The sequence below is a fragment of the Canis aureus genome, chromosome 7, assembly GCF_053574225.1.
Source record: "Canis aureus isolate CA01 chromosome 7, VMU_Caureus_v.1.0, whole genome shotgun sequence".
NCBI classification, from domain to species: domain Eukaryota; kingdom Metazoa; phylum Chordata; class Mammalia; order Carnivora; family Canidae; genus Canis; species Canis aureus.
The window spans coordinates 72249677-72266064 of record NC_135617.1 but is presented as its reverse complement, the minus strand read 5'-3'; the positions used below and the strand labels follow the sequence as shown (position 1 = coordinate 72266064).

The 16388-nt window shown below is 46.9% G+C and overlaps 1 protein-coding gene and 1 long non-coding RNA gene across 6 annotated transcripts in view; one reads left to right on the top strand and one right to left on the bottom strand.

Moving 5' to 3' along the window:
• Positions 1 to 1648, bottom strand: part of LOC144317853 (uncharacterized) — a 7567-nt gene extending 5919 nt beyond the window's left edge. Inside the window, exon 1 of the long non-coding RNA XR_013383781.1 lies at positions 1393 to 1648. This is a non-coding gene — a long non-coding RNA (uncharacterized LOC144317853). The remainder of the gene's footprint in view (positions 1 to 1392) is intronic.
• ABCF1 (ATP binding cassette subfamily F member 1) overlaps positions 1 to 16388 on the top strand; it is a 21560-nt gene extending 5172 nt beyond the window's left edge. The window contains exons 1-26 of one of the 5 annotated variants that reach the window (XM_077904823.1): positions 1724 to 1891; positions 5899 to 5945; positions 6131 to 6214; positions 6346 to 6472; positions 6620 to 6657; positions 6742 to 6849; positions 8145 to 8219; positions 8301 to 8414; positions 9563 to 9667; positions 10478 to 10600; positions 10991 to 11091; positions 11188 to 11273; positions 11566 to 11705; positions 11791 to 11939; positions 12250 to 12333; positions 12497 to 12621; positions 12824 to 12936; positions 13078 to 13249; positions 13412 to 13486; positions 13575 to 13645; positions 14771 to 14803; positions 14887 to 15055; positions 15235 to 15299; positions 15386 to 15458; positions 15601 to 15763; positions 15982 to 16388. In XM_077904823.1, the coding sequence (XP_077760949.1) occupies positions 1819 to 1891; positions 5899 to 5945; positions 6131 to 6214; positions 6346 to 6472; positions 6620 to 6657; positions 6742 to 6849; positions 8145 to 8219; positions 8301 to 8414; positions 9563 to 9667; positions 10478 to 10600; positions 10991 to 11091; positions 11188 to 11273; positions 11566 to 11705; positions 11791 to 11939; positions 12250 to 12333; positions 12497 to 12621; positions 12824 to 12936; positions 13078 to 13249; positions 13412 to 13486; positions 13575 to 13645; positions 14771 to 14803; positions 14887 to 15055; positions 15235 to 15299; positions 15386 to 15458; positions 15601 to 15763; positions 15982 to 15985 (2517 nt within the window). In that variant the 5' untranslated portion in view covers positions 1724 to 1818 and the 3' untranslated portion in view covers positions 15986 to 16388. Of the gene's footprint in view, positions 1 to 1722; positions 1892 to 5898; positions 5946 to 6130; positions 6215 to 6342; positions 6473 to 6619; positions 6658 to 6741; positions 6850 to 8144; positions 8220 to 8300; positions 8415 to 9562; positions 9668 to 10477; positions 10601 to 10990; positions 11092 to 11187; positions 11274 to 11565; positions 11706 to 11790; positions 11940 to 12249; positions 12334 to 12496; positions 12622 to 12823; positions 12937 to 13077; positions 13250 to 13411; positions 13487 to 13574; positions 13646 to 14770; positions 14804 to 14886; positions 15056 to 15234; positions 15300 to 15385; positions 15459 to 15600; positions 15768 to 15981 lie in introns of those variants that run through there. The other 4 variants (XM_077904821.1, XM_077904825.1, XM_077904822.1 and 1 more) reach the window with 4 other exon arrangements.

The window sequence follows — 16388 nt, the reverse complement described above, 5'->3', positions numbered from 1 at the left end:
CTTGCTGTTTGTTCCTCATTTTATACCAAGTACACTTCTGATATAGAGCTTTGCTCTAGCTATTCCTTCTGCCAGCAAGGCTCCTCTCCTCGAAACCCATGCAGCCAAAACTCTCACCTTCTTCAAGGTGAATTTCACTTCACTGAGGCTTCATAGTTTATACTACAACCTGCCCTCTTGGTACTTTTACCTTGACCTGTATTTTCTTTTTTCCATGGCATTCTCTCTCCTACTGGAAATGTGAGCAGAGGTCTTTATTTTATTCACTGAGCCCAAGAGCCTAGAAGAGTGTCTGGCATATACCATGTACTTAAACATGTTTTTTGAATAAAGTAGACATGGCTTGCTGATGAGGGGGAATGGAGAGAGCGAATGACCTTTCAGTTTGGGCTCAAGTAAATAAATGAAAGGTGGTTTCTTTTTTTCCCTTCAAATATTTTATTTATTTGACAGAGTGCACAAGCAGGGGGAGTGGAAGAGGTTGGAGAAGCAGGGTCTCCACTCAGCAGGGAGTGAGATGCCAGGCTGGATCCCAGGCCAGAGCAGAAGGCAGACACCCAACCACTCACCACCCAGGTGCCCCAATGATGTGATTTATTGGTGGGAAATCTGGAAGAGACACAGGGTTAAGGAATAAAAACAAGAGCTCAGTTTTGCAAATATTAATTTGAGATATTTTATTAGAGATCTGAGAGAGCATGTTCATTAAGCAGTTGGATTTGTGAGCCTGAAGCTTAGGGCAGAAATTGGTGTCAAGAGACATCCAGAGATCTTCGTCAGTTATGAATGGTATTAAAGGTCGTGAGACATAGGTGATAAGTCTAGATAGAAAAGAAGGTCAAAGAATGTGACCTAAAAAAAAAAAAAGAATGTGACCTAAAACATTTAGACATAGAGAAGCCAGAAAGGAGGGAAAGGGAGCAACCACTGAAATGGAAGGGGAACCTGCAGAAAGCAGTGTCCCTGAAAAAAAAAAGAAAAGAAAGAAGTGGGAGTGAGCATCTGCATCAAATGCCACTGGGAAAATAAGATAAGGACAGAGAATTGGCCTCCTATCTGTTGACCTTGCCAAGGAAGGACTCAGGCAATGGTAGGGACAAGAGCATGATCAGTGGTTTAAGGAGTGAACGGGAGCTGAGAGAACTATGGGAGCCTCTTGCTCCCACATCTATTACGTGGTATAGTTAGACGTGAACCCAAATCTTGATTGTGGTGGTGGTTTAATGGCTGTATACATGCCAAGACTTTGATCAAAGTGTACATTTTGCCTGTCGATTTATTGCAAGTGAGTTTAGCGTGCAGCAATCATACCTCAGGACCACTGTTAACATTACCCACCACCACCTCCACAAAGGAACCCGAGCTTCACCACACTGTTGGGCTACAGCTCACCGTTTACAACTCTACGCCGGATCGCCTTGCGACATATCTCAACACCAGGCCCGTTCCTAAGCAGATGGACTGCGTCTTTCTGCTCCTAACCACTGAAAATGCAAAAGCAAACAAAACAAGCATTCCTCTTCTCCTTCGGCCTAGTCCTAAATTACTCTGTTCGGTACTCGGTGACGCAACGTCATCGAGTCACGACCCAATATTCCCAGAAAGCCCACGGCGCCGTGCTGACGTCGCTACCGCGGCGCACGCTGGCCCCGCCCAGTGGCCGCGGGCACGCCCCCGAGGTGACGCGCCGTGCGCACGTGCACCGCGCGGGACAGGCCCGGCGGCCGCGGAGTGGAGAGCCCGCCCCGTCCGGACCCCACGCTGCCGGAAGCGGAAATAGCGCCCGGCGTGCCCGGGGTACCTGTAACTGCCACCGCGATGCCGAAGGGACCTAGGCAGCAGCCGCCGGAGCCCGAGTGGATCGGGGACGGAGAGAGTACGAGCCCCACCGGTGAGGCTGATAGGCAGGGAGCCAACGGGAGAGAAAAGGGGAGAAGAGAGTGCGCGTATTTTAGAAGTGGGTCACGGGGTGTGAGAAGGACGAGGGGGGCGACTGCGCATGCGTGCAATGGTGCCCGAGGGTGGAGGATGGAGAGAAGTTAAAGGTTGAGGAGGTAGCGTGGAATGTTGTAGAGAAGTCATGCAATGGTGCCCGAGGCGGGGGGGGAGGTCGTGATGGGGGGCAAGAGTCGGCCCAGGCTGGAGCGAGTTGGGTGGCAGCGAAAGAAAGCGCCGGGCTATGGCGCACGAGTTTCAGTGGGACCGGACAAGAGGCGACGAAAAGCATATGGTGCCGCGGGAGAGGGGAGAATTGAGAAAGACCTCCTCTCTTTGTTGGACGTGTTCCCCACCACACTGTATCCACACCACAGGAACTTGTCAGCTGTGCCTCGGTGCCCTCACCCACACCCCTTCAGGAGCCAGAGGAGGGCTCCCTCTTGAGCTCCTGCGTAATACATGTCAGGCTCATCTGCAGCAAGAGCGTAGTGTAGCTACTGGGTGTTGGAATGAAGGTTAAGCTGTGTATGGAATGTTTGTTGAGTAGCTGCCTGAAATTAAGCACCATGTATACTGTGGTTAGGAGAGAGAGAAAAAATATGAAGACATCCTCCCAAATTTGAAGGCACTTCAAGGGGAGAGAAAAGGGATACAAACAGTTCTAGTGGGTACACAGTGACTAAGTTTACGAGCATTTATTGGGTGCCTGTTGTATAACTGGTGCTGTGTAGAGAACTGAGAACGTAGAGATAAAAAATAAGACTTGCCCCAAAGGGGCATGGAGTTTAGTGGAAGGGACAGCATTAATCAGAAAGTGGTTGACAGTGATGAATGTGGTTGAGAATGCCATGAGACTACAGCGGCGAGAAGCATCTACTCAGACAGATAGGGTAGGAATGTCAACAAAGCCTCCCAGAAATATGTGGTAGCTGAGTTGATTCTGGAAGAGTCAGTATGAGTTAGCCAAGGGAGGAGCATTCTAAGCAGAGGAAGAAGTATGTGCAAAGGTAAAAACTAGGTGATCCTGGCTGGTTCCAATATTGGGTGACTAATGTGATGAGGTTAGAAAGATGTTCAGGAGACAATTAATAAGGCTTTATACACTATTCCAAAGGCTTTAATCCTGAAGACATTAAGGAAGGACTTTTTTATGTGCTTAATGATTGGATCGGCTCATCCTGACAATACTGAGCAGTGGAGAAGGGCTTGAATTGGTCAAGATTGGAGACAAGATGACTGTGTAAGAGGCTCTGGCAATGATCTAAGTGAGAAGCAGTAAGAGAGTAAGCCAAGACAGTGGAGACCAAAGAGTTATTGAGGAAATGGCATTGAGCAGGTCTGCTAACTGACTGAATGAAGGAAGAAGAGCTTAAAGATGACACTCGAGTAACTCAGAGGGTAGTAGACTATTGCTTGAAATCAGAAGTGGCCGGTAGGGTGGGGAATGGGAAGTGATAAAGTCAGCTTTTGATTGCCAATTTGGGGATTTCTGGAGAACTTCTAAGAGTAGGTGGGAACAAGAGAGATCTTAGGCTACAAAGTAAAAAACCACAAGCATGTTGTTGTAACATTGAGTGTAAAGGAGTCTGCTAGGGAGAGTATGCAGATTAAAGCCAAAGGAGGGGACGCTTGGATGGTTCAGCAGTTAAGTTCTGCTTTTGGCCCAGGGCATGATCCTGGGGTCCCGGGATCGAGTCCCACATTGGGCTCCCTGCATGGAGCCTGCTTCTCCCTCTGCCTGTGTCTCTGCCTCTCTCAATGTGTCTCTCATGAATAAAAAAATAAATCTTAAAAAAAAAAAAAAAAGACTCTTTCCTCTCTCTCTGCTTCTACTCCTATACTCCCTTTCTCTAAAATTAAGAAATAAAATCTTTATTTTCAGAGAGAGAGGCAGAGACATAGGCAGAGGGAGAAGCAGGCTCCATGCAGGGAGCCTGACATGGGACTCATAACCCTGAGCCAAAGGTAGATGTTCAACCGCTGAGCCATCTGGGCATCCGTAAATAAAATCTTTGAAACAACAACAACAAAAAAGTCTTTAGGATTAAACTCTTTAGAATAGCTTATAGAACTTTTCATTACTTCTTCAACACTTCTTTTTTTTTTTTTTTTTTATGATAGTCACAGAGAGAGAGAGAGAGGCAGAGACACAGGCAGAGGGAGAAGCAGGCTCCATGCACTGGGAGCCCGACGTGGGATTCGATCCCGGGTCTCCAGGATCGCGCCCTGGGCCAAAGGCAGGCGCCAAACCGCTGCGCCACCCAGGCATCCCCCAACACTTCTTTTCAGCTCATTCACACTAGTCACCCAATGTGGGAATCAGATTTTGAAATGTGTTCTGGATAGAAGACACAGATTAAGCGAAAACAGACCAAGTGTGTCTGGGACTTAATCAGGGAGCAAGGAGAGGTCAGTGTCCAGAACATAGGTGTGGGTAGAGAAACAGATACAGTAGAAAAGAGGATAGGACCCTTTAGTTTGTGAAGCCTTACATTATAGGGAGTGTCCTTTGATAACTCCAGTTTTCAGCACAGTAGATGGTCAGTAAAACATGCCTGAATAATTGATTACTATGGACTATATCAAGTTTTAGACTAAAAATACTTAATGTGAGGGGTGCCTGGCTGTCTCAGTTGGTAGAGAATGTGATTCTTGATCTCAGGATCAAGAGATCAAGCCTCACGTTGGGCATGGAGCCTCCCTAAAAAAATGAAAAGAAAAATACTAACGTGGCAGGTAGCAGAATTTGTTTATTTGTTTATTATTTTTATTATTTTATTATTATTTATTAAAATTATTTGTTTATTTTAAACTAAATGATTATCGGAGTGCTTCTGCATAGAGTTGGATAGCGGTTGGTGGATGGGGTGGTTTAGAGGGGAATATGATGGTACGTAGACCTGTACAGGAAGAGAAGTCGTGAGGCTGCTGGTGCCTCCCTTCTGATGGGGGCAGGGAGAAGAGGAGTTAGACATAGTCCCCTCCCTACCTTCAAGGAATCAGGGTTGGATAGAAAGGAGCTGGAATTTGTTCAGATTTTTTTCAAGATTTTATTTATTTATTCATGAGAGACAGAGGCAGAGACAAAGGTAGAGGGAGAAGCAGGCCCCATGCCAGAAGCCCGACGTGGGACTTGATCCCGGGTCTCCAGGATCACGCCCTGGGCTGAAGGCAGCACTAAACCACTGAGCCACCTGGGCTACCCAAGTCAGATTTTATATAAGATTTCCCACTTTGTTCCATGGGAATGCAAGCTAAACAGTATGACAGGTCACTCTCTGGGATGAAAGATGAATGTACCAACAGTTAAGTACAATGCAGTGTGATTTATGCTAGAATGTTAATTTGAGCAGCGCAGGTAGAGCAGAGGTCCAGGTATTCATTTACTTACCAGACCACTCTGATTACACGGTCTGTGCTTTTCACCAATGACATTTGGGAAACTGAATGTGTGGTATCTCTGTCGTACTTTTCCCTCATGGGTGGCAGGGGTGGGGAGAGGGCTTTTTTAGTGTATCCTGAGCTGATAGTGGTACCACTAGCACAGCTAATTTTGCTAACCTAAAAATACAGTAGTCATTGGGGGCACCTGGCTGGCTTAGTCAGTGGAGCATAGGACTCTTGATCTCTGTGTTGGGGGTGAGTCTCACGTTGAGTATATGATCACCAAAATATAAAATCTTAAAAGCAAAACAAAAAACCAAACCGAGAAACAATAGGAATCATCTCTGAATACTCTGACTACTTACTTCCCATTCCCACTTTTGTCTTCACCTTGTGAATTCTACTTCTCCCTTCCACTGCTACCAGGGCACCATTGTCTTTTGTGGGACAGTACAAATGCCTGGGGAATGATAGAAAATAGTAAAATAGACTGGAGCCACTGAGAGCTTTGCAGGGGTGGTCATGCTGTTTTGGGATTTGTAGATAAGCATTCACAATGTCTGTTTAACCTTTTAGACAAAGTGGTGAAGAAGGGGAAGAAGGACAAAAAGACCAAAAAGACGGTGAGAAAATGAGGGTTGTCGGTAAGAAATGACCATGGATATTTCCAACCAAAATATGGCCATGTGGAGGAGGTGGGGGCTCTGGAGAGGAAGGAAGGTGAGGGTGGACTGGAGGGTCAGTGGGCCTATGTGTGAGGGGGCTGGTCTCAGAGCCACATTTACCTGTATTTTACCTCCCTTTACAGTTCTTTGAGGAGCTGGCTATAGAAGATAAACAGGCTGGGGAAGAAGAGAAGGTGCTTAAGGAGAAGGAGCAACAGCAACAGCAGGTTCAAGTGTCAGGGGGTCCGCCAACCCTGTCCAGCTTACATTGTTTCACTCAGCTTATGGGGAACTCTCTGGGGCAGAGATGCAGCAAGGGCCTGGGCTTCATTGTCTTACTCTCTTTTCCTTTCAGCAGCAAAAAAAGAAACGAGACACCCGAAAAGGCCGAAGGAAGAAGGATGTGGATGATGATGGAGAAGAAAAGGAGCTCATGGAGCGTCTTAAGAAGCTCTCTGTGCCAGCCAGTGATGAGGAGGATGAGGGTAAATGACCTGAGGGGAAATGGGTTCCCAAAATTCCTGAGTCATGAATAGTAAAGTGCCTTGTTCCTTGATCTTTGAGTTGGATTAGACGGAGGAACCAGACATTATAATCATTTCCAACCTCATCTTCTCCCTTTGTTATTTCAGTCCCTGCCCCCATACCCCGAGGAGGGAAGAAAACTAAGGTAAGCCATCTGTGTGGTAAACAGAGACCCCAGGGTTGCAACCTTGACCATTCCACTGACTTCTCTGGCCATTCTATTCTCTAGGGTGGTAATGTTTTTGCAGCCCTGATTCAGGATCACAGTGAGGATGAGGAGGAAGAAGAAAAACATCCTCCTAAACCTGCCAAGCTGGAGAAGAATCGGATCAATAAGGTGAAAGTGGCAGCCCTGCTGGTCACTCCCATCCCATGTAGCACCTTCTGGCCATGGTGTGGTAATTCCCTTGCTTTTTTTCCTCCTTTTTTTTTCTTTCTTAAATTTGTAAATTTAAAAAAGATCTTAAAAGATATGTAAGTAATCTCTACATCTAAGTGGGGCTTGCACTCACAAACCTGAGATCAAGAGGTTTGCACTCCACTAACTGAGGAGGCCAGGTGCCTCTTCTTCTGCTTTTAAACTAGTTCCAGGGGCACGTGGGTGATTCAGTTGGGTAAACAGCCAACTCTTAATCTCAGCTTGGGTCATGAGTTCAAGCCCCTCATTGGGTTCCACACTGGGCATGAAGCCTGCCTAAAAATGAGTAAATAAACTAGTTTCTAGATCTGTCTTATTTACACTATCAAATCAGCTTTGTGATATCTGTTCTCATCATTCAGAAGTTTGTAATGATTCTGTGGGCTTTAGACTTAAAATCTGAAACAAAGGATCTTTGCTCTTCCTCTTGTGCCCTTCTGCAAGGGAATTCTTGCAGAATTGGAATTGGAATTCTTCTTTGTGTGAACAGGCTTGTTCACTTCTCAGCATTCTTTTTTATGTCTCTTGAAGCATTTTTTTTTTTCTGGAGGCTGTTTTGTTTTAAGTAATCTTTACATCCAACTTGGGGCTCGGACTTAAAACCCTAAGATCAGGGTGCCTGGGTGGCTCAGCAGTTGAGGGTGATCCCGAGTCACATGATCCTGGAGTCCCAGGATCGAGTCCTACATCGGGCTCCTTGCATGGAGCCGGCTTCTCTCTCTGCCTGTGTCTCTGCCTCTCTCTCTTTGTCTCTCATGAATAAATAAAGTGTTAAAAAAAACAAACAAACACATAAACAGAAACCTGGGATCAGTCGCATGCTCCATCAGGTAAGGCAGCCAGTTGCCCTGGAGCCATTTTTTGTTCTTACACTATGTCATCTTCCCTCTTTAGAATGTCTTTTTCAAGCTTATATCCATTATCTGTTCTCAAGATTTGCCCTCTCTTAGGAAGCCTTGCAGTGCTAGTGCCACCCACCCACATTGCTCACTTTCCTGACTCAGTCCCTTAGCTTTGCTAACATCATTTACTAATTTCTTCACTGTTTCATTTCAAGCTGGAAGCTAGGATTTTCCTAGATCTTTTTTCCTGAGTAGGACTTGGTAATACTTAATTTCTAGTTCTAGTCTCCCTAGAAATGCTTAGTAAACAACAAAGTAGTGAATTAACTTTGTATATGTGTGTGTGTGTATGTTTGTGCGTGTGTTCTCCAGGCTGTATCCGAGGAACAGCAGCCTGGGCTGAAGGGCAGAAAGGGAAAGGAAGAGAAATCAAAGGGGAAGGCCAAGGTATTGGCAGGTATTGGCAGGAGGAGGTGCTGGGGCTCAGGAATTAGAAAATTTCATCAGACCTGCTGTCTTCCCTGTTAGCCTCATAATAAATTTGCTGCTCTGGACAATGAAGAGGAGGAGGATGAAGAAGAAATAACAAAAGAAAAGGAGCCACCCAGACAAGGGAAGGAGAAGGCCAAGAAGGCAGAGCAGGTGTATATTTTGGTGTTGGGGGAAGCAGGAGTTCTGTAAAGGGCCACAGAATAATTTATGGTTTTGGGGACCACATGCAATCTCTAATACGTATCCTTTTATTTTAAAATGACTCTTTGAAAGTATAAAACCATTCTTAGCTCGTGGACCATATAAAAATAGGCATCAAACAATGGAATATTACTCAGCCATTAGAAACGACAAATACCCACCATTTGCTTTGACATGGATGGAACTGGAGGGTATTATGCTGAGTGAACTAAATCAGTCAGAGAAGAACAACATTATATGGTCTCATTCATTTGGGGAATATAAAAAATAGTGAAAGGGAATAAAGGGGAAAGGAGAAAAAATGAGTGGGAAATATCAGAGAGGGTGACAGAATTTGAAAGACTCCTAACTCTGGGAAACGAACTAGGGGTGGTGGAAGGGGAGGTGGGCGGGGGGTGGGGGTGACTGGGTGATGGGCACTGAGGTGGGCACTTGACGGGATGAGCACTGGGTGTTATTCTATATGTTGGCAAATTGAACACCAATAAAAAATAAATTTATAAAAAGGCATCAAGTGAAATCTGGCCCATGGCCCATTCACCTCCTGATTCAGAGAGGAAAGGACCCTGGTGTAAGCCTCAGATGATCTGGGTTCTGGCTCTGTCAGTCACCAGCAGTGTGACTTTTTCACCTCGAGGCTTATTTGTAAGATCTAATGCTCTCTGAGGTCCCTGCACCTCTAGCACTTTCTAATTCTGGATTCAGTTAGGTTTCTCAGTGCTCTGAGTGTTTCTGGACTTTTTTTTTTTTTTTTTGCATGTTAGCATATAAGCCACAGAAACTCACTGATACATGAAGAAAACCTGTTTCATTTATTCCCCCCTCCCCTAGTGGTATAGGTAGTTAATTTGTAGATATGTATAATTGTTATATTTTATACATACTTGTTTATACTATTTGTCATATACCATTGCTGGCAGCAGAAGTGGCTGAAGGACTCCAAGGAGCCCAGGGGTTAGTGTGTGAGAGAGAGAGGACCCAACAAGATATTTCAGGACTCTGGGTGGAGAAGGGATGAGCTATGTGCCTGGATGAATGACATGAAATCTGAGTTCTAAAGGGATCTTTTGTTTTTCATCACCGCCTGGTTCTCACAGTGTTCAGAGGAAGAAGGAGAAGATGAAGAGGAGGAAGGGGAGTCTAAGGCTGATGATCCTTATGCTCACCTTAGCAAAAAGGAGAAGAAGAAGCTAAAGAAACAGGTAAGACCTTGGTCAAAGTTAGGAACATTTGATTTTTTTAATATTAAAAAAAAAAAAAAATTCCGGTGAGGGGGTTGGTGCATCTGGCTGGCTCAGTCTTGGCATGTGACTCTTGATCTTGGGGTTGTAACTTCAAGCCCCACATTGGTTACTTAAAGTCTTTCACGTGATGTGATGAGCACTGGGTGTCATGCTATATGTTCGGAAATTTAAAAAATAAATTTTTTTTAAAGATTTCATTTATTTATTTGTGAGAGATACACAGAGAGAGGCAGAGATACAGGCAGAGGGAGAAGCAGGCTCCCTCCAGGAAGCCTGTTATGGGACTCGATCCCAGGACCCTGGGATCACGACCCGAGCCAAAGGCAGCCGCTCAACCACTGAGCCATCCAGGTGCTCCAAAAAATAAAATCTTTAAAATTTTTTTTCAGCTAAGGGACATCTGAATTTGGAGGGCAAGAAAGAGAGCTTTGGGGGACACTACAAGAAAAACAATTAAAATAAGGAAAGAATCCATCCTTCCTTCCTTCCTTCCTTCCTTCCTTCCTTCCTTCCTTCCTTCCTTCCTTCCTTCCTTCCTTCTCAAATACATAAATAAAGAGAGTGAGAGAACAGAGAGAGAAAGGGAGCCTGATGTGGGTCTGGATCATAACCCAGAGATCATAATCTGAGCCGAAGGCAGGTGCTTAACAGACCAAGCCACCCAGGCGCCCTGTTAACTTTTTCTTGCTGTCTATTGATAAATGGCTCTGTTTGTGACAGGTAATTGACAGACAGTGACTTCATATGTGGCTTTTGCTTCCTTCTCAGATGGAGTATGAGCGCCAGGTGGCTTCATTAAAAGCAGCCAATGCTGCTGAAAATGATTTCTCTGTGTCCCAAGCGGAGGTGTCCTCCCGCCAAGCCATGTTAGAAAATGCATCTGACATTAAGGTAAGGTCTGAGGGGCCCCTCCCAACCATTTTGCTCAGGGAAGCACCACCTTTTCCTGAGGTGGCCGTGGCAGCCAAGAAAGTAAACTGTGAGTGGTTTAGTCCACTGGAAGACAGCTTGGAGGCGCATTCCATACCTTGAGTTCTGTCAGCTTCAGTGAGAAAGTAGGAAAACCAACAGAAGTAGAGGGATCCACCCTTGGAGGTGAAGTAAAATGGGCTAGACTGGCTTAGAATTTGGGAGATGCCAATTCAAAGCAGTGAACAGGAAGGAGACCAGTATGGTAAGAGGAGCGTCATGCTGGAGCTGTCTGTCAGAAGCTTCCCAGCACTTAGGAAGTTATGGCTCTTGTGTACTTGTTCCTTCCCTCTGCTTCCCTGATGACTGCAGCTGGAGAAGTTCAGCATCTCGGCCCATGGCAAGGAGTTATTTGTCAACGCAGACCTATACATTGTAGCCGGCCGCCGCTACGGACTAGTGGGACCCAATGGGTGAGGAGAGGGCTGAAGCTATAAAGGGGAAGGAGCTGGAAGGAAAAGAAGAGATTTCTCAGGGGTGTCCTGGTCCCAATAGTTCTCATTCCCCAGGAAGGGCAAGACCACTCTCCTCAAGCATATCTCCAACCGAGCCTTGAGCATCCCTCCCAACATCGACGTGCTGCTGTGTGAGCAGGGTGAGGCCAGTGGTGGGATGGGTTTGTGGGGTCTGAGGGGTGGGCAGTGGGGGTAGAAGAGTCGACTGACAGTAGAAGAAATTGTGGTTATGGAGTGAGAAACGTTTGGGCAGGGGGCAAGGATTGGGGACTGAGAGATGGGTGCCAACGAGAGGAGATATAGAGAATATTTTATGTGAAACAAGTACAAAGAGTTGGGCAAGGCCAGGCAAACCAGAAGTAGAGCTGAAGGAAAGAAGGAATGGGAGTCTTGGCTCTCTAGGCGACCTGTCTGTCCTTGCCTTCCCCTCAGAGGTGGTAGCAGATGAGACGCCGGCCGTGCAGGCTGTTCTTCGAGCTGATACCAAGCGACTGAAGCTGCTGGAAGAGGAGCGTCGGCTCCAGAGGCAGCTGGAGCAGGGAGATGACACAGCTGCTGAGAGGCTAGAGAAGGTAGAGGAGATGGCGCAGGGGACATGGGCTGAGACTTGGGAGTTCCTAGAACCTCTAGACATGTGTCCTCTTCTCCCTCCTCCAGGTATATGAAGAATTGCGGGCGACCGGGGCAGCAGCTGCAGAGGCCAAAGCCCGGCGGATCTTGGCCGGTCTGGGCTTCGACCCTGAAATGCAGAATCGGCCCACACAGAAGTTCTCGGGGGGCTGGCGCATGCGTGTCTCCCTGGCCAGGTGGGCAACCCACATCACCACCCTCCTCTTTCCAGCCTCCATCAACTGGGAGGCTTTCCCTTCTCCATGTTTTAGGGCCAGTAGGGAGTTGCAAGGCTTCCTGCTTTCTTCTGTATCATCTGCATTGTCAAACTCAAGATCTTTCCTCCCTACCTGGTGGTATATTTTCATCGACATGTCCTGCATAGGAGCTTCTCTGAGGAGAGATTGGAAAGGAGTGTTCATGGTCTCTTACCAGAGGCTTCTGTGGGGTTTTCTGAGCAAGGATCTTGCTAGCCCTGATCCTATATTTTGCTGCCCCACCCTCTAGGGCGCTGTTCATGGAACCGACGCTGCTGATGTTGGATGAGCCCACTAACCACCTGGACCTCAATGCTGTCATCTGGCTCAATAAGTACATCACCCTTGATTACAGTTTTGACATCATGGGTTCCCATTCAGTCTTTACGATCTAGCCCTTTCTCTCTTCCTCCCTTTTTTTTTGTTGTCGGTCTGCTTCTCTGACCTAACCCTAACCTGACCATTGTGATATGTTCACACTCTTTTCTAAAACCCAGCTACCTCCAGGGCTGGCGGAAGACATTGCTCATCGTCTCCCATGACCAGGGCTTCCTGGATGATGTCTGCACCGATATTATCCATCTTGATGCCCAGCGGCTCCATTACTATCGGGGCAATTACAGTAAGTGAGATCATCTGTAGGGGGAAGAAAGCAAAGGCCTTCGAGAAAAGGCCTTACTTAGAGGGAAGACTGGTAGGGATGCAGTGATGTTAAATCTCCGGAGTCTAGGCAGTGATGCTCACCTCTGTCCTCACTGGTCCTGGTTGTCCCTCTGCTGGGGAGAGAGACAACTGTTGATGCCCATCCTCCTCGTCTGCTGCAGTGACCTTCAAGAAGATGTATCAGCAGAAGCAGAAAGAACTGCTGAAGCAGTATGAGAAGCAGGAGAAAAAGCTGAAGGAGCTAAAGGCAGGTGGCAAGTCCACCAAGCAGGCGGTGAGCAGCTGGGGGTCTTCCTTTTCTGGAGGGCTTTTCTCAGTACAGAGAAAGAGGGGGCTCTTTCTGGAGGGGCACCACCCTCCATTTCAGGGACCGCTGTGAACAGTGAAGATTTCTCCTTTTCTCCTTTCTCTCCAGGAAAAGCAAACAAAGGAAGCCCTGACACGGAAGCAGCAGAAATGCCGGCGGAAAAACCAGGACGAGGACTCACAAGAGGCTCCTGAGCTGCTGAAGCGCCCCAAGGAGTACACTGTGCGCTTCACTTTCCCTAACCCTCCACCACTCAGCCCTCCTGTGTTGGGTCTGCACGGTGAGTGGCTGCAGACCCCAACAGTGCTGGGTGGAAGCGTGTGCACCCCATGTCCTCCATCCAGCATGGGATCCATTTCTTTTCTCCCAAGGCCGGGACCTTCAGGGTGACTGAAAAGAAAGTGAATCTTTTTTTTTTTTTTTTTTTTTTCCTGCTTCTCAGGTGCGACGTTTGGCTATGAGGGGCAGAAACCACTCTTCAAGAATCTGGATTTTGGCATTGACATGGATTCAAGGAGTGAGTTGGTGTCGAGTGCTTGGGGATGTGAAGCTGGACTGCAGGGACAATTTTGGGGACTTCTGATTACCTGTCTTCCTCCTTGCAGTCTGCATTGTGGGCCCTAACGGCGTGGGGAAGAGCACCCTGCTCCTGCTACTGACGGGCAAGCTGACACCAGTAAGTCCTGGAGCCAGGCCAGGAGAGCATGACAGCTGTGAAAAGGCGGCTGTTCACCAGATGCTAGAGTCAGGCAGCCCCCTTCTAGTGCTGAAGATTTAAATACAGAACTCACCACAGATGACTCATTTCCCTAAGAGGTGTTGTAGAAGAGAGTGCTTGTAGATCAGGTGAGGGGAGGAAAGCAGGTAGAAGAGGGGTTGGACTGGGGGTATCCCTCCCTCACATGTGCTTTGGTTATACGAGAAACTTAAGTCTGTTATAGAATGCTTAGAAATTGTGTAAGAAAATTCTAGAGGTCATTGGTCTTAATTTCGGTGCATTGCTTTCCCCTTTGGTTCTGCAAATGTAAAAAAATACATATATATATATGTATATATATATATATATATATATATATATATATAAATTTTTTAACAAAAATGGGCTCTCAGATTGTTTTATAGCCAGTTCTTTCAGATAATGTACATTGAGAATTTTTACATGCCAGTAATTATCCATGTACGTTCATGTTTTTGTGAATTTACTATGATTTATTTGATGTCAGTCACTTAAATTATTTTTCACTGAAGGTCGGTTGTAAATATTCTTATGGTATGTGTTCATGGATGTAGTTTTTTCTTAGGATATACTGCCTATAATCGCTCTTAGGACTTTTACAACAACATATTACCATACAGTGCTTTAGATTGGGTGTAGCCCTCTTTACTCCTTCTAGGAAAGTGTTGAGAATAGAGCCCTTTTCTTCAGACACCACATTGCTAGAGCCTCTCACAAACTGTCTCTTAATCCCCATCTGAGGCAGAATCGTGAAAAAGATGCCATTGGTGGGTCTTGTTGGGTGGGAAGGGGGTCGTCTTTGTCTGTGGTCCCTTCCCTCCTGGTTCTCAATCTGTGTTTTGTGTCTCTCCTCTTCATTCGTCTGTCATTCCCCTTTGGCTCTGTACTAATCTCCTTTCCTGGGTGTGCCTTTGTCACATTAGGGAGAACATCTGGGTTCTTTTTCTTGCATGGACTTATTCCCAGTCCAGTTCTAGTATTTGTCTCCCTTTCAGAAAAGTTGGGGTGTGGAGCAGGACACTGTCTCCCCTTTCCCTTATCTTATCACTTGCTTTTTCCTTACAGACGCGTGGAGAAATGAGAAAGAACCACCGGCTGGTAAGTTAGCTTTGGGAATTAGGGAACAAAGAGTCTGATAGAGGAAGTATGATTTTCACAGACCACCTCCCTCTCTTGGGCAGAAAATTGGCTTCTTCAACCAGCAGTATGCAGAGCAGCTGCGCATGGAGGAGACACCCACTGAGTACCTGCAGCGGGGCTTCAATCTGCCCTACCAGGATGCCCGGAAGTGCCTGGGCCGCTTTGGCCTTGAGAGTCACGCCCACACCATCCAGATCTGCAAACTCTCTGGTACCACTGTAGGGGGCTAGGGAAGATGTCCTTCTCCTTAATTTTCATCTCCAGACTGTACCTAGAGTCAGAAGAGAAGAAGAGCTAGGACTTGGGGAAACTCTGCGCACACATGTTCAGTTTACCTTCAGAAATCTAAGGCAGTCAAGTGTGATGGCCCTCCTCTTCCTTTGCTACAGGTGGGCAAAAAGCCCGGGTTGTGTTTGCTGAGCTGGCTTGTAGGGAGCCTGATGTCCTCATCTTGGTGAGTGAGCTGGACCGCAAGAGGGGCTAAAGGTGACAGTATTGGAAGGAATTGTAACGCTTGGTCATGGAATGTCTCCTCCATAGGATGAACCCACCAATAACTTGGACATCGAGTCTATTGATGCTCTTGGGGAAGCCATCAATGAATACAAGGGCGGTAAGTTGGCTCAGGATGCAGACTCCTCTTTTCCTTGGGGACCAGACTGTTGTGTCCCTTGGCCAGGGCTCCCTTCTTTCAGGCTCTGATTGCCCTCTACCTTTTTCCTGCCTGCCCTCCATTCTCTCATCTTTTTTCAAAGCTGTGATTGTCGTCAGCCACGATGCCCGACTCATCACAGAAACCAACTGCCAGCTGTGGGTGGTGGAGGAGCAGAGTGTTAGCCAGATCGATGGTGACTTCGAGGACTACAAACGAGAGGTGTTGGAGGCCCTTGGTGAAGTCATGGTCAACAGACCCCGAGAGTGAGTTTTCCTTCCTGGAAGTCTCCTGAAAAACAAGCTTGTGTGGCCTAGAAGCCCCCTTTTGTCTCCCTTTCTCCTCTTGGAAGCCTTCCTCTGGCCTGCAGCTGACCCAGCAGCTATTCAGGCACAGGAAGGCAGAGCATGGTCTTGACGTGACCAGGGTACCACTTTGATTGGTTCTTTCTCTCTGAAAGACTGTGTGTTTCAATTTTCTTCAGGTAACTGAGCTGGCCTTATCCTTGACATCCTGCCATATACACAGAGGTGACCTTCATTGTTGTGGGCTCCAACCAGCCAAGCTTAAGTAGCCAGTTATTTCGAGACTCTCTTATCACTAAGAACCCTGCCTCTGGTCCACCTGAAAGCTTCAGGCCCAGCTGGCCCCCTGGTCTTTGAGTGGTGCTCCTCTTTTCTGGTGGACTTAATGTTGACTTGCTCATACAAATAACTGCTGCATCTCAGTGCTAGAGGCACGTTCTGAGGCCTGTGCTATCACCCAGCCCAGGGTTTGGTGCCTGCAGTCACTTGTCTAGCTGGGGACTTGGGGACAGGAAAGAATGGACACTCAGCTTGAATCTCCCTTTACAAGGGGAGGAAATAAAGGAAAGGAGTTGTTGCTGCCCTA